The sequence below is a fragment of the Tripterygium wilfordii genome, chromosome 14 (assembly GCF_013401445.1).
Source record: "Tripterygium wilfordii isolate XIE 37 chromosome 14, ASM1340144v1, whole genome shotgun sequence".
In the NCBI taxonomy this organism is placed as follows: domain Eukaryota; kingdom Viridiplantae; phylum Streptophyta; class Magnoliopsida; order Celastrales; family Celastraceae; genus Tripterygium; species Tripterygium wilfordii.
The window spans coordinates 1,717,309-1,742,353 of NC_052245.1; the positions used below are offsets into that span (position 1 = coordinate 1,717,309).

Consider the following 25,045-nt stretch of genomic DNA (forward strand, 5'->3'; position numbering starts at 1 on the left):
CGATCAGAGGGTTGCAAGGATTCCATGCAATGGACTCGGCTTGGTACCGAGAACAAATTTAAATTTAAAATCCAGCCAGATTTTCCCGACCACCCATTGAGATCAAACTGCAACAGGCAATAGATAGAAATACCAGACTTAGATTAATATGTTCATAGTGACTAATAAAACCACCATTAAGCAACAACTGGCTGATCAGTACATCTAATAAATATGAACAAACATTCATAGAGATCAAGAGAGAAAATGCCAGTTCAACCAGGCAGTCACACATTTAGGCCACCAGAGTATTACAGGTACCAGTAATCTCTATCAAAAGCAAGTCTAGAAGATTTCACATTAAACAAGAGGTGGATACTGCTTGGCCTGCTGACGAACCCTTTTCCTATACTCAGCTGTATCCTGCATAACACAAAAAGATTGCATATTAGGTCTTCCTCTTGTTGACAATCTCAAGCCCACTTCAAAATATCACCATCAGACAGGACAGCGTCTATATCGCTTAACTTTTAAGACTGGGAACCAATACCCACAGCATAACACATTTAGGCAAACTGCCCGACCTGACAGTTCATATTGGTTAGCTAGCAAGTTGTCTTAGAAAGATCAGCACATCACAACAGGTAGAAGTTTTTGACACTTTTTTAACTTAAGTAAAAGCCAGAAATTGAAGATCATCCCTACGCATTCAAAGTGAAAAAAGCTTGACAATGATGAGTGCCATATCTAAGTACGACAAAGGTGTTGTGACTAACATGAAAAAAAATTCATCTTACAGAAAGGGATTTCCCCACAGGAAAACACATAAATCTCAAGGAAGGTGCTTACCTGGATGAAGAGTTGGTAGCCTTCAGTCTGAGCAGGATCTGCAGGATTAGGCTGATCCAGCAAATCTTGGATACCAACAAGGATTTGTTTCACCGTAATGGCTGGTCTCCACCCCTATAGAAAAACAATAATGCTCAGAAACATGAGATAATGAGAATTTAATAAATCTATGATTCTATAACACAGAACCAGTGAACATGTGACGAGCAGAAGAAAGCACTTACACTGTCCTCATTAAGTATAGATAGGCAAACAGTTCCTGATGGATAGACATTAGGATGGAAGAAACCCGGTGGAAATTTGCACTTTGGTGGCTTGCTGGGGTAATCTTCACTGAAGTGAAGAGTAAGAGAGAAGAAACCACCCTCCCAATCGGTCTGCAATAATATCACAACCAATGAATCCAAACTTAATCTTTTATTCACTTTATCTCCTGAATACTTGGAATTAAATGAATCGATGGACATTGTGAAAAGTAGAGATCAAATGAACAGCGGAAAGGTAAGACCAGAAAAAAAAAATAAAAATTCAGGAGCAACATTACCATCAATACGCAATATCCAAAAGACAATAATCTCCCAATCACCACCAGACTGTTCAAGCATTAAAAAATAACAGAACCGGGTTTGTTTCAAACTAGAAGAGCTTTGAGCACAAGAACTAACAGAAAATCAACACAAGGTAGGGCGACCAGAAAAAATGTGATTTGGCAAAATGTGAGATTTAAAGTATAAGAATGCGAGCAGAACTATTAATCTTGGAATAAAAATAATTTTTACTCATAAAGACACATAAGTGCATATATGCAGATATTAAAGTAACCGTCAACTTTGGGGCTATTGGGTATTGGGGTGCTTGGGTAGAGGACAAAGGTTGCTAGATGAGAGCACAATTTTCGGTGGCAGAAAGTTTAGGCACAAAGTTTGACTTGTGCCAAAAGTACAGAAAGAAGAACTAGAGAAGGAAAGAATGATCCAAGAGCACTAAAGAGAGAAAATAGTGCAATTGTCAGGATCGACACAGGGTAGGGAAAGAGTAAAAATTAGAGAAAACCACACATCCCCTCAAACTAAAATAACCACTCAGGACCCCAACTTAGAGCCAATATCTAAATGCTCCCACCAGAAATCCCACCATGTCAAAGCTCATAAAAACACAAGAAAGTACTAACAATTAAGTCGTTTCTTAATGCTCAAATGCTTTCCTTTCTTTTGAGGGGAGTTAAAAATTAAGGTTACGCTCAAAGAAGGCATTACATGGCTCTTCCATTGAATCCCTAAATGAGATTGGACCATGTGACCCTAAATGAGATTAGACCATGTCACGTAGCAGCAAACAAATAAACCAATCAGCATCATAAATTAATCACAAAATCATGATTCCTGGCTGAACACAATTAAAATCTGATGAATAAGTATACACAAGAAGTAAATCAATAGATAGAGACATTAAAATTGGGAATGAAATTTGACATGAAACTTCTTGGGATTTAGCTCACTACCCATAATTTTTTCCAGTGGTCAATACTTCCAAACACGCATTAAACCATAAGAATGCGAGAAGAACTATTAATCTTGGAATAAAAATAATCACATCATGGATAGCCAGCTAAGTCTCCAAACCCATGGCTAAGGTTGAACATAGAAAATAGTACTAAAGCTCTACTACAACATTGTAGCCAACTTAGTTCTCTTCAGTTCAATCAAAAGGCCTTACTCACAAATCCCCAGCTCTACTACAACAATGTAGCCAACCTTAGTTTTCTTCAGTTCAATCAAAACTTCTTCAGTACAATAAAAAATCTTTGCACAAAAATCTCAATTAGGCAAACTACAATCAAATCAAAACAATCCCTCAGCCCCGCCACAAGAAAAACCATCTATTGCAATTAAAACATAAACTCCAGATTACTTACCCCGTCTTTACCAGGGATAGTACAATGCCAAACCATCAAATTCACCGTACCATCAGGCAGTGTCTCTGGCTTTGCCACAAAGCCCTAAACGAACAACAATCCCACAAAAGAAAAGAAGAGCATAATGAACACCCTAGAAAACGCAGAAACAAAACGACCCAACACAAAATCATAAATAATAAACGAAAAACATAAGCATGAGAAATTCAAATATTGTACATACATGCGGATGATTCTTCCGCCATGATTTTCGCTCCTCCGCAAGACGACAGCGCGCTATACCTCCAGACATCTTCCCTTCTCTTCCTCACAAAACACTGAAACGTTGATTTTAAAAAGACCAGGAAGAGATTTGAGAACGCGAGAGTGAACAATTCAAGTGCCCTTTGGCCTGGACTGGTTTTTCTTTCGCTTATTCTACTCCAATTTACACCTACGCCCCTTCCTTTGTACGGTCCGGGTTTGATCTGGCTAGTGGGTTACACGGGGACCAATAAAAATTGCCACCATTCGAAATTGGCAAGTCAATGAATTTAATTACGCTTTTTTTTATGGCGAATTCCAAATTTGCCAGCTCAGCGTGTTTACGGACCGAACTGAAAAAACTTGACTGTGAAACGACTTAGTAAACTCAAGTGAATAATTTGAAGCGTAAGAGATTGAGTTATAACATGCTCTATCTATACTCGGATCTTGGATTCCTCTAACCGATACACCAAAAATAATGGGTAAGTGAGCTAAAATCCCAAAATTATATTTATTTCCTTATCAACTCCTGCTCTAGGATATCTCTATGAACATTCATATCCTTCACGTCACGGTTTTGTTACAAGAAATTATCACATTCCTCTTTGAAGCCATGAGAAAGTAACCAACTAGTCTAGTATTGCTGGTAAAATTTGCTACAAAAATAGTTTTGACTTCCGAGATTGTCACTCGGTCACTGCTTTCCTATATGTAATGTCCTTGCATTTTTCCCGGTAGGAAGCATTGGGCTGGGCTGATAACAAGCCCAATATAGCACCAAAAAGTAAACAGTAACGGACAAAAACGGTGAGTCAGTCCAAGGCAGAAAAAGACAAGGTAGGATTAGAGCCAATAAACACTGATTAAAATTGAATTTTGCACTTCAACATGTAATAAGTATCATCATTGGCGGTGCATAAACAAACAAATAAAATACTCCTTTAGCAGTTCGGCTGCAATTTTCAAGTATAATCCACTGCAGTTTTTAAACTCAATATCTCGACTTAAATATTTCATTTGTTTTCATAGACTAATTAGTTCCTTTTTGACTTAATCTTAAAATAATTCCTCTAGTGGGAACTCAAAAGATTTTTCCAATCTTGAATCCTCGAATCATCATTATCATTATATCATGAATAAAGAAAAACCACAGGAAACTATTGCATACGAGACCACGTATTATTGGAAATTCAAGCTCAAACACGTGTCAAGGATGTTGTCCGCAGATTCGGCACGAATATTATTGTTTCATGCACCGTCGTCATTGTTTCTTAAGTTTAGAAAATACAATTGTGTGAGATATGCAAAACTTTTACTTATATAACATTTGCGCATATCCGGATATAAAGGTTCACCCACTAGAAGGCACTTGTAAAGCTTAAAAACCTTTGGGAGAGTGATTAGAGACTGATTAAACCACTGTCAACACATAAAATTATGCAACTAATTGTGATGATGTGCCAGTTTAACGTTTTCTTTTCAAAGGGATTTGCCGACGCACTTGAAGACATGTATGGATTCCAAACTTTTTCTCTCTTTCTTTCAAGGTCCAAGTCCCCAACAACACAACACATGCTTTGTGTTATTGTCTAATCTTGTTTCGTTTGACAGCAGAAATAATCCTCTTGTTATTCAAAACCAACACGACTAACAAGAGACTTGATTAAGCCCTAGGTAGGTCTTGAGGGTTCTGTAAAGCTTGAACTGAAGTTCTAAGGGTCCAGTACAAGGAAAAGCAAGGACTGGATACACTTTGGGATGATAAAGAGGACCGTCATTATTTGAGTGCTTCATTTAGTGCACTGACCAGAGAAGTTGCTATCAAAAGCTTAGACCAATGGTACATGTTTTTTTTTTTTTTTATGACAAAAACTAATGGACTCTCTTGTCCAAATTTGAGTATCATTGTAAAATATTATCTACTTTATCAAGTTCAAGTCTAAGTCCAGCCTAACTCATCACGGTGTTTTCAGGGCTCGCGGCTTTAAAAACATCATTTACTAAGTCAAGAAAATCTCAAATCTTTATTTTAGAGATTTTGTTTTCAATAGTATATTGATTAGAGGAGTGGGAGATTTCAATGTTGATATACTTGGTATTAGATAAATAGATCAATCAAAAGAAGCAGAAACAAAGAGAAGTAATTGGATCAAAAGGCAGATGCATGTGATACAAGGCCCACTATGGCAGAAAGCACTAAAAAAAGAGTCGGAAAAATAAAGAAAAAAATGATTGAAGAAGGAAAAGGCGGGAATGAAGAGCTCGAAAATAATGGCGGTGGGTTTTGATTCATCCTTATGTTTGTACAAGAGAAAGGCTAGCTAGCTACCATTGGATTCTCTCTTTGCATGCGTTTCGCTTTCAAGGAGAAAAATAATGCCACACCATCTCCATTCCTAGGAAAAAAAAAATAAGAAGAAGAAGAAGATGCCCTTCAGAGTCAAATGACAATGATATTTGCACACTTTGCTACATTAAATTCGATGTGTCATTGGAAATGAAACCATATAAAAAAATAACAGGATATATTGATCATACAATTCCTTTTAATTTGTGTGACCTTTGAGTCGCGAGAGGCAATTTGTAACTGAGAACGATATTATACAAATTTATTATTTAGACAAATAAGTCGAACTCAAGACCTCCCGAGTATTCCATACAGTTTGACTACATATATATTCATCAACTAGACTATCACCCGAGTAATTTCTCAAAGAGGACTCAATATGTGTATCATCTCTTTATACAAGTTACAATAATTGTTTGGACAATTAATAAACGTGATTACTTTTTTTTTTTTTAAAGAACTCTTGTAGTGAATTTGTGAACAGTTGCAGAGATCTCCTGTTTCTCTCCTGTGGATGTCGACTGTGTGTTGATTATGCTTTCTAGATTTATCAATTGACTCCCCAACTCTCTTGAAAACACTACATTTGTAATGTTCTGTAATTAGTCTCCTTTCCTAAACCTTAATCATGTTGTTTTGGGGCATTAAAAAGGTTGTTAAGACTTAAGACTAATTAACACATCACTAACTAAACTAGATTATTGTTAACATCGTATCTGATGCCGGTATTAATTAACAACAACTGCTAATTGATGTCTTTGGAGATTAATTGGGTTGCGTCGAAGCTAATGGTGCAATGAAGGGAAAATACAACGAATACTGGATTAGGTAAGGAAAATGAAATATTGAAGGTTGAGACTTGATAGCTGCATACCACTGTTTTTTTAGGGAAAAAAAAAAAGAAAAAGAATCTTGCATATATTTCTTTAAGACAAAGGAATATCGTTAACCTGAAAGTTAAAAAAAAAAAAAATCATTTTGCGTAATCTATTTGCTTTACTTGTATTTTACCACAATTAAAAGATTCAATTCATCGACCAAGAAAATTAGAAAAAAAACATTTAATGTATGTGATGAATTAATTGTAGTATTATTGTTTGATAATCTTGAAATTATTTTACTTTTAATTAATTTTAGTTATTTAATAATAGATAAAAAAAATTATTTCCATAAAGCCATGCTGAGATGGTAGGTAGCATATTTTTGTCATCGTATGAGAGAGCCGTTAGGTTTGGCAGGATTGAGAAGGAATAAGTGGAGTAAACATTCAGGCAAAAAAAAAAAGTAGAGTAAATATTAGAGGTGAAAAAAATAAATCGATTTGGGGTCAAATAACAGTGCATGTTTATGAAATATTTACATGCCCGGATCCTAATTCGGATTGGATTTTAGACGTACTTAATTGATCAAACCCGAATTGTTTAAAACATGACAAGTAAATCAGACAATAATATAATACAAGTTAGAGTCCGAATAAGTAAATCGGATAAAATTTTTGTATTTGAAACCGAATCTGGTTTAAACAAAACTTTTTAGTTTAGACCTAAATTTCATACATATAACTTACATTTAAACTTGATTTTAATCTAAATCAAACGAATTTGATCAGCCGAATGTGACGAAATTTTGTCACCCATGGTAAATATACATAAAAAAGCAAATCTTTAAGAGGTCATTACAACTTACCACCCAAAAAAAGTAAAAAAAAAAGTGGCAATAACAAATCGGATCGTACAGGTAGTAGAAAGTGGCCCAACAGCTCACGCTTGCTTATGCTGAGGTTCCAGTTTCAGTGGTGGCCATCGCTTTCGGTACTTTTTTTGTTATTTTCGGTCCTATATAATTAAAACTCTCATTACTACCCAATTTAGCTGTCTCAAAAAAAAAAAAAAAGCTAAAATACTGACGTCGCAAATTGAACTTATTGCTACTGCAACCACCACAATACCAAATCCTTGATCTTGTACAAATTATTTGTATTTTCCAATAAATAATTCAATTATTACACAACAAATAGCATATCCTAGAACTAATTTCCCACTCAAAATAAATTTAAAATAAATCTCACACAAATATTTGTATCTTGTATTCTTGTTGCATTGGAAAATTGGAAATATATATTAAATTGAATTGACAGTTGTATGGGAAAAGTCAAAAGGGCAAATTGGGAAATATAAAAAGATGCCATAGCCAGGGTAGCATCACTGTACCAGTAGAGTAGAGGGAAGGAATGAAGGAGTAGGAGAAACTGAGAAAGTAGTGAAGAACAAGGAAAGTGTTGATAGTGGTCGTTATCTCCTCCTGCCTTCTGGTACTAATCTTTTTACAAATCATTCATAAACACCAGCTCTCCACCTTCCTCTTATTTTATTCTCCAATCTCCAACAACCATCTCTCTTTAATCTCTCTATTTCTCTGTTGTATCGATTTCTTGATCCTAATTCAGTTGATTGGACGGAAAGAGACAATGCGCGTCGACTTTCTACAAGATTAACGAACTCTTACTGATTCCATTGATTTCTTTAAGCGTTTGTTTGTCATGGAAGCATCGGACAGTTGCAGTGTTAAGGTTGCAGTTCACGTACGCCCGCTGATCGGTGGTGAGCAGCTGCAAGGCTGTAAAGAATGTGTTTCGGTTGCGCCCGGGAAACCCCAGGTAGACCTACGATTTATGCCTGGTTTCATTCAGCTTTATGGCCCCTTTATTTCTACGTTTGGTTTACGAGGACCCAGAATTGAACCGCTTACTTGATTGGGTTTTGCATGTAGGATTGTTTGTTTTTGTTTGGATTCTCTTTTAGTTCCTTTCGCAATTCAATGTTCACCCTAATAGTTTCTCGTTGCCTATTTACGGCGCCGCTGTCCTTTCTTCTGACGCGTATTTTGGGTCTTGTTTTATAATGACATGCGGCTCAACTTTTTTGGAATTGTATATGCATGGCGGTATTAGAATGCTTTGGCATTTTGTGTATGCTCTTTTTTTTTTTTCAAAAATGGGTTATAGATCATCTTCCATACTTTTCCTAATTCGAGGAGGTTATTGTTTATACTGCTAATTAAGTCAGTTTCAAGATGCAACTTCAACATTTTGATAGGAAACAGTTCAAATGCTTGTGTTGATATTCTCGCCTTCTTCATTAAATTTATTAGATGATCTTGTTTGATGGGAGTTCTATTTCTGACTATGGCGCAGATACAAATTGGCTCGCATTGTTTTATGTTTGATCATGTCTATGGAAAAGGTGGTTCTCCTTCAACTGCTATATTTGCAGAATGTGTTGCTCCACTCGTTGATGGATTGTTCCAAGGATATAATGCCACTGTGCTTGCGTATGGTCAGGTAGTGTCCACCCCAATGAAGGGTTCCTCAAGCCATCTCTTTCTCACTTGGTAGCTGACAAAAACTTCTGCTGCAGACAGGGTCTGGGAAAACATACACAATGGGAAGTGGATACAAAGATGGTTGCCACATGGGAATCATTCCTCAAGTTATGAATGCACTATTCAAAAAGATTGAAGTGTCAAAATATCAGACGAAATTCGAGTTACATGTTTCCTTTATTGAGGTAGATTCATGATACTTTAAATTCAAACTAAGGTGTGCTTTCCTGTCATGCGCTATAGAATATATTGGTTTGTTGTTGGAGCAATCGGTTTGTTGCTGGGATATATCATATATGAAGAGGTGAGAGAAAGGATTTTCCGGCATTCTTGATATTGAATGCTTGAGAAATGGCAGGAGTTAGATGGTAATGCTGATGTTTTAGCAAGAATTTTTTTTTTTTATAATATACATATATATGTCTGTGTGTTTTTATCTATATACATATTTGCATTTGGTTGTTTGCTGCCTTGTTCAGAACATATACGATCAAAATAGTTTTTTTCCCCCAGGCTCCCATTTTTTCCATTTCTAATATGCCCATTTAGATCATTTATTGGACCTCAAGTTTGGAAGATCCCTTTGAAGCATACTTTAGTTTGCACGATGATCTGTCTAGGTTTTGTCCTCCATATTGGTCTTCGACGTTATAGTACGACAATCGTCTGTTAGGCTTCTATGGAAACATTTTGGTTCACACAAGACTGGTTAAAGGGTTCATGCCACGAGAACACAACGCTTAGAAATAAGTAGTTAAATGACTATAAATGTCTAATAAAAATAGAGCTTCATCAAGATTATAAAATCTTAAGTTGATGTAATCTGCAACTAATCATTCATTTTAAATTCTAATGTTTTATCTTGACGCGAAGAGGAATGAAATTTGATATTCATGACTTGAAATCAAATGTGACTTGCCTCTGGTTCTTAATAACTTTTAAGATAATACTAATGATGTGGACACTTTGATGCATGAGTAGTCGGCCATAAAAGTGTGCATAAATTGGCAATTAGCATGTGATGACTAGATTATTTAATTAGCTTTCTTACTAAGCAATTAATTAGAGGGTTGGATGTGAAGATTCTCAAGGAAGAAGTGAGAGACTTGCTGGATTCTGTATCTGTAAGCAAATCAATGACTGCTAGTGGACAGTCTGGGAGAGTCACTGGTCCTGGGAGGCCGCCTATCCAAATCCGTGAATCATCAAATGGAGTAATAACGTTAGCAGGGTCTACTGAAGTTGCTGTTCATACATTACAAGAAATGGCAGCCTGCCTGGAGCAAGGATCATTAACCAGGGCAACGGGGAGTACAAATATGAACAACCAATCTAGGTAAAACTATTTATGTCTTTTATTACTGGGAGAAGGCCGCATTTTACCAACCAAAGAAAATTAATTTCTCACTTATCAATCTCTTATGGCATTTAAAGGATTGATTTTATGCCAGCCTAGTTAAACATTTTCTTCTAGTGAGTGAGAGGCTGTTCCATTTCGACAACTGAAGCAATTGAGATTGCATTAATTAACCTATTATAGTACTGGTTTGATAATAATTTGGGACCTATTAATGCTTAACTTTTGGTAATTGTTCTCATAGTATAATTGCTTTCTTTTAAATGCTTCATTGCCCCACCCCTCCCTTTTTCCAGTTATCCTACAATGTGACATGACTATTCTATTTAACGAAAGCAACAGCTTTCTTTGCTGGTTAACACCAGACTATATGTTAACCCTGAAGAACTTTTTAATTCCTCGCAGACCATATAAGAATGCAACACTAACTTTCAGAAAATGTTTGTTAAACATCAAATAGATTCTAGAATAGGATTGTTTCACGGTTAAACCTTGTTTGTGCATCTTCATTATCTAACGGCGTGTAATTCCTTCTGCATGCTTGCAAAAGTCGATCGCATGCGATATTCACGATCACTTTAGAACAGACGCGTAAAGTCCATCCAGAAAATCCTGTCCATGAAAATCCAGATGAGGATATGGGTGAAGAATATTTCTGTGCAAAACTCCATTTGGTGGATCTTGCTGGATCTGAACGAGCTAAAAGGACAGGTTCTGACGGTCTTCGTTTGAAAGAAGGTTGGTAAATATGTTTGTGTTCCTACTGGGATTGAAATTTGATCGTTATTTTTGGGGACTAATTATCAGGTGCCCTAGGGCATTGGTTGGGGAGTTATGTGCTAGTGTCATGTGTATTAAGGTAATTCTTTTATACACATGGCACCTCCCTGTGACTTGGACAAAAAAGAATTTGTACACTAAAACACTTGGCATCTTTGTAGAGTACTTTAACCAATGCCCTAAGAGCACATGACCCTTATTTTAATCATTGCCATCGTTACAACATTAATTCTAAACAATACCAAATTTTTTTTCATGAATAGGTATTCACATTAATAAGGGGCTTCTTGCGCTTGGGAATGTCATCAGCGCCCTTGGGGATGATAAAAAGCGGAAGGAAGGAGTGCATGTACCTTACCGCGATAGTAAACTCACTCGACTCTTGCAGGTAAAATTGGCATACTGTTGATTACATATTGATTGTAAGAATCAGTATAAAACAGAAAATGTGAAAGGGCTGATGTTGATGTGACTAAGCAAAGAGCAGATAACAATCTTATACACTTGCAAGGAATTTATAGGCAGCATATGTATTGTACAGGAAGATACTGCACTTGTCTTTCCCCCTAATTTTTATTCATGTGTATGAAAACCTAATCATGTTGAATAATTAAGATATGTTTGTGCAAGTTTTCTGTCTGGTAATTGTTAGTCTCTAGTTTTGAACATAGTTTACGGGGATTGCCAAAAAGATGTGGGCTTACTGTTGCTAGAGAAGAGAACTCGATGACAGTTATCTTTTAGGGTTTAGGGATTGATAGGAGTTACTAATATCTTTGATCTTTGTTTAGTTTCTTTTGCTTATTGGGGAAATTTCTTACCCGGGTTACATATGCATCTTGACAGGATTCACTTGGTGGAAACAGCAAAACTGCTATGATAGGTAATCCTGCTTTGTTCATTGTAATGATAGGTGTGACCCTTTAATGGAATTATTTAATTGACGAGCAGGCTTTCTTAGGTTTTTCCCCACTTTCCTGGTCAGTTGGTTCAAAATTAAAAATCCTAAATTTATTATTAAGTATTGCTTGATAAACAATCCAACTGTTCTGTATGTTCTCTCTATTGCTTTCACAAAATGATGCACATGAAAATGATCAATATAGTTGTGGCAGTGTACTTTAGTACCTTGTAGAAAGTGCTCATTCACTATATATTTTGGTGGGCTAAGGAGTTTTTTTTTGTCAATATTGGACACTGCTTATTTTAGTAGCTGTCATCCAGGGAGGTGGTTTAACTGTTCAGCGGGTTATCCAATTCCTAGTATCAGAGCTCTAGCAGGCTGCAATCCTCTGTCAAAACCCTAAAATTGCTTTTGTTTAGGCAAGTGACATGATGAAGCTAGAATACTGAGATATTTTTTTTATATAATAATTATCATATTCTTTTGAGATCATAAGAGAATGCCGGTTGCTTAATAACAATCATAGAAGTGCCATAGTAAACAACTCCCACTAGGACAAGATGCCCCAAGCCCCCACATTATGGAGAGGCTATTTCCAGGAATTGATGAATTCCATAGAATAATCTGTATACTTGATTCCTAACCCTGAATTTACGAGAACTAGAGAAAGCTTTGTTGTTTTGGTAATTTTTTTGTTTTGAGTTGTCTACTTTGAGTTTTCAATGGCTTGAGACTTTTATTCGTTGCGATCTTGCATAGTTGAATTCTTAACACGATAATCAGAAAAGCCACTGTTGGATGCATCAGATTTGTTGATCCATAGAGATTATAGATTTTGCCAATGAATCCAAGACTTCAAATTGTTAGGACAATAATTATTATCCTACATGTTATCACAAATCTTAGTATCTCTAAGTTCGAATCGGATCTTCTATGCTTTTATGTGTTTGTGAAATCGTCTTTGACTTGATGCCTTATTTGTTCTTATTTTCTCTTGTGATTGTTGTCATATATAATGAAATTGTACTTTAATTCAGCTTGCATCAGTCCTGCTGACATTAATGCCGAGGAAAGTCTTAACACTCTCAAATATGCAAATCGAGCTCGCAATATCCAGAATAAGCCTGTTGTAAGTGTTTTACGACTCTGTTCTCTCTTATCGGTTGTGTTGTTATTTCTCCGACATTATGCTGCATGTATCCATGTTTATTGCAAAACTTGAACTGGTATCCAATTCAACTAGTACAAATTAAGATATTTTATTGCTGTTCAGATCAATAGAGATTTGATATCCAATGATATACAAAAGATGCGCCAGCAGCTAAAGTACTTGCAGGCAGAACTTAGTGCTCATGGGGGAAATGTGACGCCTGATGAGGTGCAGGTAATGGCCTTGTAAAGGCTGTTGATTAGTCAAACTTGTTGTGCCGAAGATGATTTTATGCATTTACTTGGTGGAAGTGAAACATCTAATGTTTTGGCTTCACAGGCTCTTAGGAAAAGGATTGCTTGGCTTGAGGCAACAAATGAGGACCTTATTCAAGAACTTCATGACTACCGCAGCAGACGTGCTGTTGCAGAACATTGTGAAACTGATACGGAAGTATGTAACTGACAGTTCTCTTGATTTAACATAGCTTCCTTTTCTTTCAGTTTTGATTCTAGTACCTGAAACAGTTTTCTATTCTTTTGTTGGCTGTGATGTTGATCATCTTTTGATTGAGACATTGTTTTCCTTTTAATATGCTGCTAAGATAACAGTATTCTTGGTTTAATTTTATGGTGGTACTTGTTTCATTTTGTACTTGAATACCAGGAGGACCATGCTTGTTTGACAAGAACTGATGGATTGAAAAGAGGCTTTCATAGTATGGACACATCCGATTGTCAAATGGATGAAGCCGTGTCAGGTAAACCTTGGAGTTAGCTTTATGATTTTAGTTTTCCTTGGAAAATGATTTTGAAATTAGAATTGAATAAAGTTCAACATTTTCTGCTGTTGCATATTAAAAATCTATCACGTATGAGTTTGGTCATCTGATTACTATCCTGTTGTTCATCCATCATACTTGTGCACAAGGCAGGTAATTTTACGTTTTTAGGTGGAAGGACTGGACTCAGTTTCTAAAGTTGCACTTTGGATTTGCAGTTGCCTTACATATAACAGTCATGCTAAACTGCGTAGCTTGTTTTATTTTGCCTATCTGGTCTAACCTTCTGATGCCACTTTTTGCAGGCGAAAATTCCAGGGAAATTGATGAAGTCGAAAAAGAATGGGAGCATGAGCTTCTGCAGAATGCTATGGATAAAGAATTGAATGAGTTAAACAAACGACTAGAGAAAAAAGAGGTTGCATTGACAGGCTTGCTTCATACACTGTTAAATATTATATTAGCTACATTTGTTGATTATTGGCATGAAATAATATATGGGCAACTGAAAATGTATGTTCAGTGACAAAATAAAAGTGCAGTCCAGCCTATGTTGGCTTTCTGTTAAAACTTCTATACTTCTCCTTCTCACTATGACTGTCAAAATGCCTTAAAAGTGGGTCAAGGGTGCATCTGTGACCAATTTTTAGGAGTTTCAGTGATTACTTGATTAGGTAGTGCGTTCAGGGCATGCCCCATGTGAAGGTATCGTCATTATTTTTATTTACTCCATGTGTTAAATTAGTCCTTTTAATCTTTTGCAGTCTGAGATGAAACTTTTTGGAGTTGTTGACACTGAAGCACTCAAGAAACACTTTGGGAAAAAAATCATGGAACTTGAGGAAGAGAAAAGACTTGTGCAGGTTAACCTCAATATCTTTTTTTTGATCACCACTGCTTCCTTCTGGTAGCTGATGTTAGTAAAATAATAACAGCAAGAGAGGGATCGTTTGTTGGCTAAAGTTGAGAACCTCGCTGCTAATTCTCATGGTCGAACACAGAAGATGCAAGATCCTCATACACAGAAATTAAAAGTGCTTGAGGCACAGGTATACCTACAAATTTATTTCATTATTAATGAGTTTTTCAATAAAATGGTATTCTGTTCTCATTTAAATTTTTTCCTATTAAATGCAGATTTTAGATCTTAAAAAGAAACAAGAAGGCCAGGTTGAAACTTTAAAACAAAAACAAAGAAGTGATGAAGCAGCAAAGAGGTTACAGGATGAAATACAGTATATCAAGGCTCAAAAAGTTGGTTTTCATTATGGTATCTTAATTGAGTTCAAAATTTCAACAACCGCAATATATCTTATGTGTTTGACGTGCATGGTATTCCCTTTACAGGTTCAGCTGCTACATAAGATCAAGCAAGAGTCAGAGCAATTTCGACATTGGAAGGCCTCTCGTGAGAAAGAGCTGCTGCAGGTGCTTTACTTACCAGTTACTATATATATACTGAGTTTTCTTCATTTAAAGCAGGTTGTTTGTCTCAAAACTCATGCAGTCTTTTTATTGCATCCAATATTTCATGTTTGGAGAGCTCATCTTAAAAGAAGTTCATGTTCTAGTTTTATTTCTTCCATTCTGTTGAAGACTACATACCATGCGTGTGATATAGAAAAATTTATAACTACAGGTGCTCAAGTATGCATCAAGATAGTTATTGAGCTATGTATTAGGACTTTAGGAGCAGAAAAAGAAAGATTAAAGAAAAAAAGAGGAAAATATTAATTGTTATGGAATGTTCTGTTATTACACATTCCTGTTATAATGGTTCTTTCTTTGGTATAAAACAATAATTCCTTCAATTAGTTGGAACTGCTAGCTTTCTGATGAACCTATTTTGTATAGGATGGAGTATTTTTTAATGCTTTTGTTACCTTTTCGTTCATGATTTTTTCAACCAAACTTTTCCTCACAAATTAATTTTATGAACTGTGATGTTGTTCTCTGTTGTACGTCTTTTTAATAACTTTTTTTCTGAATGCTTTGATAATCTTTGGAATCATTGTTAAGTCATGGTTTTAGATATAAGGAGCATATGGTCATAATCCCTTTTTTTTTTAACTGGAGTATTAATTCTGATTTCGCTTGAGCAGCTCAGGAAGGAAGGCAGGAGAAACGAGTATGAACGACATAAACTTGAAGCTCTGAATCAACGCCAGAAAATGGTAAAGTCATGTGTGTTAGCACATAAATTTATGAAATTCTTTTCGATGCACACCCCTTAAAAATACTATAGATCCATTTCTTGTTTGATATGCAGCTAATATGGTAGTATTTGTCACTGAAAGCTAGGTTTATTTGAATCAGTAATTTGGTATGACCCAATAAGTCTGAAACTTCCAGATATGCAATCTAGCATCTTTGATTCTGATTATGTTAAATGCAAGAATCTACTTTTATAATTTGACAGCAATATACAGGGATTAACCTGTCCAATATCCACTGCTATAACTATGAACAGACAATCTTCAAATTTTATTAAATTTTTGCATATAATTCAGAATTTTGCATTGAAAGAAAGCCTTGCACAACTAGCACGAAAAGTTGAATATAAACCTGCGAAAGGAAGAGAGACTCAAATTAAAAAGCTCCTGAAAGCAGAAGACAACCAAAAAAAGGGTAAGAAAAAACTAGAACAGGATCTCTGTTCGAAAAAAGATTTTTGTGAAATATTTTGGAAAGAAGCTCTGATTAGGGGAAGGGGGAAATCTCAAAAGATCAATTACTTACTGCTGTGTAGATGTGACATGGATTGAATTTTCAGCCGTGGAAATGACTCAGATGATAAATGGAAAATGTAAAACAGTGAAGCTTGAGAAATTAAAATTAATCGTTCTTGTGTGCACAATTCTTCAAAGCTAGCTTTCCATTTCAGGCTACATTGCCAATGCATCTCAAGGTTTTCTCTTGTTCATTTATATGATATTATTACATTTACGGAGATTATACAATCATTGTACTCTTTGAAGGTTCTTCAAAGAAAGACAGAAGAGGCGGCAATTGCAACCAAAAGGCTGAAGGAATTGTTGGAAGCCAGAAAGTCCTCGACACGTGAAAATTCAGGTTCTTTTAATCTTTCTTTTGTCTTTTGGAAGTTGCGTATTTTGGAATTTGACTTCCTTACTATTTTTATTTGGTTGCAGTTAATTCCGGAGGACAGTCACCAGGTGCACAGGTACAGCCTCTGAACCAAGCAATTCCTTCTACTAATTATGTTGTGCTGCGGTTGGACCACCTTTCGAAAGCCAACAGCCAGTTATAGATTGCTTGGGGCCTGGTTTTGCTCCCAGGCTTAATTGGTCATATACCTTTGTCAAAATAATTTTAATATGAGCAATTGAATCATTGTTTTTGACTTTCTTCTTCGGGGATGGTGGTTTATTACCTGATCACAAATGGATGGCCTGTACTAAGCCCAACCTACGGAGGTGCTGTATTTCTGGCCAAGTATTTTTAGGCGGTCTCTATGGCTTTACCATATATGTGGGAATATATGTCTTATGTTTGTGGTATGTGCATGATAACCATGCCGTGACAAACATTTTGACCCATGTTCTATCTCTAGGTTGATGAAAAATCTTTGAAAAAGTGGCTTGATCATGAGCTAGAATTCATGGTGAAGGTGCATGAAGTTCGTTTTGAGTACGAGAAGCAAAACCAAGTGTATGTATTCATCACCATATTTTCCTTTGCTTGCAAGCTATCATCAAATTTCTTAAATATGTATGGATTGATTAGCGATTCAAAATAATCTATAGACGAACTGCATTGTTAGAGGAGTTATCCTTATTGAAAGAAATGGATCGCTCTACTTCAAATGAGCAGAGTCCACCGATGGGAAACAATGGACAATCAAGGTACTAAAAATTATCTTTTTTGCGAAATTACTCTTATGCTTCTCGTTTATAATCCATTGTACTAAATATTTTACTCTTTTGCTTCTCGTTTATATTTAATGATACAAGTCATCGAACACGAGAGTCTTCCGGGAGTTCTTTTGATTCAAGACATGCCTGTATTTATTATTCATGTAGGTTGTTGTCCATGTCACCAAGTGTGAGAATGGCAAGAATATCTTCTCTAGAAAACATGCTCAGCATGTCTTCAAATGCACTTGTTGCAATGGCTTCACAACTTTCGCAGGCAGAAGAAAGAGAGCAAGGATCAATTGGCCGTGGACGCTGGAATAACTTGCGCTCAATGGGAGATGCCAAGAACCTGCTTCAGCACATGTTTAATGCTGCTGCAGAAGCAAGGTGCTTCTACAGACCACTGTTTTCTGATCATTTTAATAATTGAGAGTTCAAATAATTTTACGAGCTTATGACTTCGTCAAGTTCTGAACCTGTACGAATTTGTTAATAGGTGTAAGTTGTGGGAAAAAGATATGGAAATTAAAGACATGAAACAACAACTGAATCAATTCATATCTTTATTACAAGAAAGCGAAGCTCACAGGAAAGAACTATTGAAGGAGCAAAAGAGGAGAGAACAAGTTACTGCCATTGCTATGGGTGAATCAGCTTCGGTGAGATTATTGCTCAAAAGTTACATTTTCATATCATTTTTTAAATGTTTCTTTCGGTTCTCATTATAAGTGTCACAGCAAATTTTGAGATCATACATTGCAATATACTATGATTTAGAAGGTTTTAGAGATATAGAGATATAGATGTATTATTTTATATGATACTTGAGGGCACTCTAGTCTTTATGTTAAGCCTCTATATATGCTTGCTTGTAACCCTAGAATTCAATATCAATAATATCTTTCTTATCAGAAGGATTTAGGTATTGTTCTTACAGATGATATGAAAATCAACAGGTGAACTCGTGCTGTTCATCAAAACACTTTGCCGATGACTTGAGTGGTTTCTCGTCCCCAATGTCACTTCCGGCTCCAAAGCAACTCAAATTTACACCTGGGATTGTTAATGGCTCAATGAGGGATTCGGTGGCATTTATAGACCAGACACGAAAGGTAATATCCCCCTTTCGTGACATCTTTTGGATTATAGATCTTCCCATTTGACTGAAAAACTTGATATGCAATCTGTTCTGTGCCAGATGGTACCAATTGGACAATTGTCCATGAAAAAGATTGCTGCAGCAGGGCAAAGTGGGAAACTGTGGAGGTGGAAGAGAAGTCATCATCAGTGGCTGATTCAGTTCAAATGGAAGTGGCAGAAACCATGGAAGCTTTCTGAGTGGATCAAGCACAGTGACGAGACAATCATGAGGTCAAGGCCTAGAATGCAACCCATGATTGATATGATATGATAACCATCAGCAACTTTCTTTTTGCTGTGTATGCATCTTGACTGTGTACCTGTTTTACAAATCGGCGAGTAAGAACCCGCATGACTGAAGGTAATCTTTCTATTTCCATTATATGTAGATCAACTCTCATATCAGAAGACCGTTTGTGGCCTTGGCCATCCTTTTCTTTGAAGTTACTCCTCTGTTGGTTAAACCAAATGCCAAAGATATTTTCAACTCTGGTCATATGGCATTCCAGTCAACAATAGAAGGGAGAAAGAATTGAAACCTCTGGCCAACTTGAGTTAAAAACATGAAAGATAATTCTACTGTCCCACCCTGCAGCAGGCATGTTGTGGATTGGAGAGGCTTTTGCTTCCGGATTTTATAGCTAAGACATGTCAATGGGGGAGTAATCTACAATGCTATCATCACAGGAAAGCATCTTCTGGGGGTGGTGAGCTTACCGGAGAATGGTTCGAAGGGTGGGGTGAGCTCGGTTGTTTGGTTAAAGCCAATGTGTTTCCTGATGCTACAATGTTCGATGTCCTTTAGCTTTTGATTTTTTTCATTCTTTTTTAGTCTCGCTGAAAGATGACATTCTTTACCGATTCAGTTTTGTGTACATATGGTTTCTTTACTTTGGACTTTATGTAAGTATACCATGATTTATTCAGTTTGGCATCTAACAACATTATTTTTATCTTCACAAAAACTATATTCGATATTGTCTTAGGGATGAGCTCTCACTTCTTCGCTGTTTATATAGGCGTCAATGAAACACCCCCTCCCTGCTGCCCATTTTTACTTGCATCAAACGGTTATCATTGATGGACATTGTAAGCATGATCGATTGATCAGGGTGTAGTATGCAAAATGTTTTGTTCATTTTCCGCTATCTCCCCTTACCATTGAACGGCTGACCCGAGCAAAACGAGCTTGTCTTGTCCAAGACATCAACTTTCGGTTGTTAGCTGACCTAATGTCTAGGTGTGAAAATTCATTACTAGTTAAAGTTGTTAGTTGTTCCCATTACGGGCATTGGGTTTGACATGACCTAATGATTTCTTTAAAAATAAATATGGTTCTAAAAAAAATCAATAATACTAAGTAGTCCAACAGTCCAAACCAAAAAAAAAGTTTGATCCTATAACAAACAGATTTAGTAGTTTCGCAATTCGTTTAAAATTATAAAGTATACAATTTGAGTCCAATGATTTGAAAAATGTATCACATCTCATTATTTTTAAAATTTGTATGACTTTTTCCTCATGAATTGTTGATTCTAACGCAAAGTAGTTGCGGGTCAAAAATTCATAACAAAAGAACAAGATTACCAGCCAATAAAAAAAGAACTAAAATTTGACAGAAACCACCCCGTGGAACCAGAGAAAGCGAATTTCTTACTCTTTAATTAGATACTCTTGACAAGCTTTATCAACAGAAGCTCAAAGATAAGCAAACAACAAAATTGACAACGGTTCAACAAAAAGAATCAGAAAGCTTTATAAATCCACCCCTTAAGTGCGATTGCAGAAGGCCAGATCTGACGCATTTCATAAATTCCTCGAGAGATATGTCCAGTGGAGCCGCCTAAACTCGTCCATGTTCACACTTTGGGACAACACATCTATTTCAAAACTGTAGTAGTGACCTCTTACTTTTGCCTTCCATGCATATTCAATCCAACAGAATCGGTATAGGCAAACATAATAACTATGCCATAGATGTGTTCTCTTCTATCATTACACTCTCCTTTATCTCCTGAATCATCTTCAAAACTTGCCACATTGCTGGTCTCTGCTCTGGTGAGGTCAAGCTACAGACACAAGCAACGTCCGTAAGCATTCCAAGTTGGTTATTATCTCCACCATCATCATCTCTGATCCCTCTGACCCAATCTTGCATTTCAGCAGGTGCAAGGTGTGGAAGACGTGAAGGATATTTGCCTGTCAACAGCTCTAGTAAGAGGATGCCAAAAGCATAGACATCAGACTTGGGGGTGGCTTGATGACTAGATTTTCGCGTCTCAGGAGCACTATAGGCAGCAGCATCAGGGTCTTCGCTAGACCAAGAATCTGCAAAGATAGAGAGGCAGTAGTCTGAGAGACAGGCCTCAAAGTCAGCTCCAAGGAGAACATTGGAGGATTTCAGATTGCCATGAACTAATCTTGATGCTTGGTGAATGAACGTAAGGCCCTGGATTACATCTTCTGCTATCTTTAGGCATGAAGTCCAGTGCAGAGGCTTTGCCCTTGTGGATCTTGAACCTGTTGACATATGTAATTGTGGTTCTACGTTAGATATGAGCTAGAAAATAAATCGTCCTACATTCTACATTTCTATACCGAAATAATGAATTGAGTTCGTATAAGCATTTTTGAAGCTGCTATTGAAATAGCCTTTTGAGCTATATTATCTCCTACTCCATCTACTTCATAAAATATTCTACCCGGTTTAACGACAACTACTCATTATTCAGGAGATGAGATCCTTTCCCCGGATTGGTAAAGGAGGCAAGCAACGGAGAGGATCGAGCCAACGGTGCTTTCAGGATAAGTGTAAGAAATAATGTCTTGGACAGCCTACATGCAATCAACAGCAGTCAAGAACTTCCAGCGTAATATGTAATTTGTTAATTTGTACGAGTCCTCTACGCTTCAGCATCACATTTCTCTCTGTATGCTAGGATCAACAAAGCACATGTATCTAGATTCACAGACAACTGAAAGAACCCAACAAAATAACTGCACTTTGATTTGGCTAATGGAATAAAAGGAGTCTCTTCCACATCACATGCCTTGTTAATGCATCATACCTTCAACACAGCTCCCAATTCAAGGGCATAGAAGATACTCAGACCAAAATTTTGATTAGCCATGATGTTTGAGAACAACTTTAAAAATTGTTCCTAAAGCACCACAAAATCAAGTATATTGCATTCTAAAAAAGCACCAGAAACCCATCTTTCCTGAAAGGGTTTGCTTTTACTATAATTCACCTCTTAAAACCTGCTACAGGCAAGCATGGATTTTAAGTACCTAGACTAGAAAAGCAACATTTTTTACCAAACAAAAGTAAAGTTAAAATTTAACCTTCTGGTCAAAAGCCGTGAGCCGTGATTGATGAACCAACACTACAGTAAACTTATTTTAATCTTTTCTATCTGGGAAAACACCCCGTGACTGTCGCTAGTGGAACAGACACCATAGAAGCTCACCGTATATAGTGACCACTGGTTTTTTATGGTATACCCCACCACCACCAGTATCCAGATAAATACACAAACGTCACCTCCATCACACACTACTGGGACCCACATGCGTATACGAACGAATAACCACCTACCTATTATTTGGTCAAGACGTGGGTCCCTATCGAGTACACTAATAAGCGCCACGTAAGCCGCAATGTTAAGCATTCAATATAGGAATCCGAGTCAACATGAATCAATTATCCTGAACCCTAACCCGACTCACGAGTCACGATCAAAACAAGGAAATCAAAGTAAGGTAGCGAAACATACCGTGAATGAGACTGGAGAGACTGCCGTTGGGCTGGTAATCGTAGATGATTAGGCGTTCTCCCTTGGCCTGAAAATAAGCTCTGATAGGCACCAAATTTGGGTGGCGAAGCCGGCCCACCACCTCCAAGTGCCGGTCGAACATATCGTTGCTCGTGATGGTGGTCTTGTTCACGTCCAATCTCTTCACTGTCAAGATGAACTGGTTATCTAGCGCTGCTTTGTACGTAGTTCCTATAGTGCCTCTCCCAAGCAACTCTGCCGAAGCTTTCATTAGCAGCTCAAGAGAATAAGGCTGCGATTCCCCTGCGCAGAACACAAGACTCCCACTCTTTGCTGATCTCCGTATCTCTGGAACCTCGATTTTACTTGCTTTCGGTTGCGATTCTTTCCCGATCTCTATTGTTTGGCTTCTAATAGAGACCGTAGCCGGATATGTATTTCCTGCCTCTAAAGATGGTGAATCAATCTCTTTCGAGTCTACGTGGTTGCGGTTTTTGCTTTGTTTCTTAATCAGGCTGAAAATGCATAGGACGGACGCTATAACGGCTGTAACTCCGACTATGAACCCTATAATCAAGCTTGTCCTCCTGTGCCTCTTAGGAGATGGAGGAGTCTGAACTACTATACCGCCCTGCGCTTCCGCGCTCTGCCCTAGAGGTCCCGGCGGCAGAGTGGAATTTGGCGACGGATCAAAGAATGGAAACCGAGATTCGCATGCTTTGTTAATGATCTCGCCGCAGAGATAGGGGTTCCATGAAAACGACGACGTATCAAACCGTGACAGAGTAGGCGTCACTGGTATCGGTCCAGTAAGATTGTTACCGGAAACGTTAAAGATAATCAGAAACGTCTGATTCAGAGGAGGCACCGTCCCATTGAACCCGTTCCACTCAAGTTTAAGCAAATTAAGCCTTTCCAGAGCGTTCAGCTGAACTGGAATTGAACCGGTGAGATTATTCTTGGAGAGATCCAGGGTTGTTAACCTGTGAAGCACCAAAACCGAGAGAGGGAAAGATCCAGAGAAGTTGTTGTGGCTCAAGAAGAGTGACTTGAGGTTGACGAGCGTTGAGAGATCGGGAATCGGACCGGAGAGCGAGTTGTTATGTAGGCTGAGCACCCGTAGCTGGTCTAGGCGGGAGAGAGTGTTCGGAGCAAACGAGCCACGGATTCCGTAGCCTGAGAGAACGACACGAACCACGCGACCATGGGCGCACTTGACTCCTTGCCATTGACAATAGTCGAAGCGCTCGTTGAGGGTGTAGAGAAGCTTGTTGTCGAGGTCGGCTTGGTATTTGAAGGAGAGAATAGAAACGGCGTCGTATGGAAGAAGATTTGGAGGAGAAAAGGGAAATATAGCAGCGGCGGCAAGGGTGAACAGCAGAGGGAGGAGAAGAAGAGGCGATATTTGTGGCATTGCGAGGGGAGAGAGAGCAAGAAGGGTTCGTAAATCATTTCTGTTGAGATTCCATTCTCAAGTGTCAAGTAGAGCGATGGAGGCACTGGGGATTTAGGGAGTGTGGTTTCATTGGGTTTTGAGTGTTGCGGAGCAGCTGGATTTTCGAGTGGGGACTATCAGAGACAGCGAGTCACGTGGAGGCGGCGAATTTGGGAACTGGCTGTTGGCGACTGTTGTTGCCTTTAAACAAGTCTCAGACTGATTCACACTTTTAAAAATGCATTTAATGTTGGTACGTTACATTCACTTATGATTATTTTATTTTCCTTCAAAATGATTTTAATTAGTGGTAATTTGAGAGGGGGAAAAATGATTTTTATAGGGATGGTTTTACATTCTTATGTGGGACAATTTGAGAGGGGAAAAAATTGGAGAAATAAAACCGAAAAAGTCGATTGGTGACAAAGTGTAGTATTGATAGAGGTGTCAAACGAGTCGGAGGACCATTGGCCTGGAATGGCCACTTGTGAGCCTGTCGTGCCGGGATTGCCCAGGCCACTTTACATCGCTATATATTCGATTCGTTAAGAGATCCACAATGGGTTAGTTGCAATTTAACATTCCAAATACTTTGTATTTTGTGCACACTCCATATGTCAAGGGTTAATGCTACAATAGTTATTCTTGATAATAATATAGTATTGCAATAGTTCATTCTATCTTCCCCCTCTCTCGAGTGGCACAAGTTAATTTGATGAGTGGATCCCGTAACTTACATCTCAAGCACTTCAAAACCATCCCTTTGTGGACGAGGGCTTGTGTTTGATTGGAACCTAGGAAGTCTACTAGTAGGCCATAACCCAAGGAAGCTGATTTGTGGAAATTCTTGATTGCATCTTACTACTATAATTAGATATCATTTTGTAAATGCTTTAAGTGCAAGTTAAGACGAAACATGGGGTTAATTTGAATAGATAAAAATTATTGATTGAGTTAATCATGTACTCTGTTTTCCTGTATGTTTACTTGACTTTTCTACCAATAATGGATACTAGAGATTCAACCCCAGCCTAAGATTACGCATTTTGTTTTACTTTATCGCACAAATTCAGCCACTAATATGGCAAGAACCATTGAAATTGATGTGTGTAGTATTCCAATTTGTC

The 25,045-nt window shown here is 37.4% G+C and overlaps 3 protein-coding genes across 7 annotated transcripts; 1 reads left to right on the forward strand and 2 right to left on the reverse strand.

The window, feature by feature from the left end:
* Positions 1–125: 125 nt before the first annotated feature.
* On the reverse strand, positions 126–3,198 carry LOC120014981 (SUMO-conjugating enzyme SCE1-like). Its single transcript, XM_038867141.1, has 5 exons — positions 2,967–3,198; positions 2,744–2,827; positions 1,053–1,205; positions 829–942; positions 126–402 (listed from the first exon to the last, which is right to left on the reverse strand). Exons 1-5 carry the CDS (start codon positions 3,033–3,035, stop codon positions 340–342), a joined length of 483 nt encoding a protein of 160 aa, XP_038723069.1. The 5' UTR covers positions 3,036–3,198; the 3' UTR covers positions 126–339.
* Positions 3,199–7,542: 4,344 nt separating this feature from the next.
* LOC120014977 (kinesin-like protein KIN-4A) lies at positions 7,543–19,669 on the forward strand. Of its 5 annotated transcripts, none has more exons than XM_038867137.1 (26): positions 7,543–7,992; positions 8,530–8,676; positions 8,753–8,902; positions 9,800–10,053; positions 10,625–10,812; positions 11,118–11,242; positions 11,701–11,737; positions 12,796–12,887; positions 13,032–13,142; positions 13,248–13,361; positions 13,575–13,668; positions 13,995–14,107; positions 14,454–14,552; positions 14,625–14,738; positions 14,827–14,943; positions 15,037–15,117; positions 15,792–15,863; positions 16,668–16,761; positions 16,842–16,873; positions 17,264–17,361; positions 17,457–17,555; positions 17,733–17,954; positions 18,064–18,226; positions 18,524–18,679; positions 18,766–19,006; positions 19,097–19,666. In XM_038867137.1, exons 1-25 carry the CDS (start codon positions 7,876–7,878, stop codon positions 18,976–18,978), a joined length of 3,102 nt encoding a protein of 1,033 aa, XP_038723065.1. In that variant the 5' UTR covers positions 7,543–7,875; the 3' UTR covers positions 18,979–19,006; positions 19,097–19,666. The 5 variants fall into 5 exon arrangements, 3 of the variants coding, with proteins under 3 accessions (XP_038723065.1, XP_038723064.1, XP_038723066.1); XR_005471656.1 differs by having other exon boundaries at positions 7,544–7,992; positions 18,766–19,068; positions 19,306–19,669; XR_005471657.1 differs by having other exon boundaries at positions 7,544–7,992; positions 18,766–19,068; positions 19,395–19,669.
* Positions 19,670–20,339: 670 nt separating this feature from the next.
* LOC120014993 (probable inactive receptor kinase At5g67200) lies at positions 20,340–24,457 on the reverse strand. The gene is made up of 2 exons (XM_038867158.1): positions 22,484–24,457; positions 20,340–21,227 (listed from the first exon to the last, which is right to left on the reverse strand). Exons 1-2 carry the CDS (start codon positions 23,895–23,897, stop codon positions 20,674–20,676), a joined length of 1,968 nt encoding a protein of 655 aa, XP_038723086.1. The 5' UTR covers positions 23,898–24,457; the 3' UTR covers positions 20,340–20,673.
* Positions 24,458–25,045: the final 588 nt, after the last annotated feature.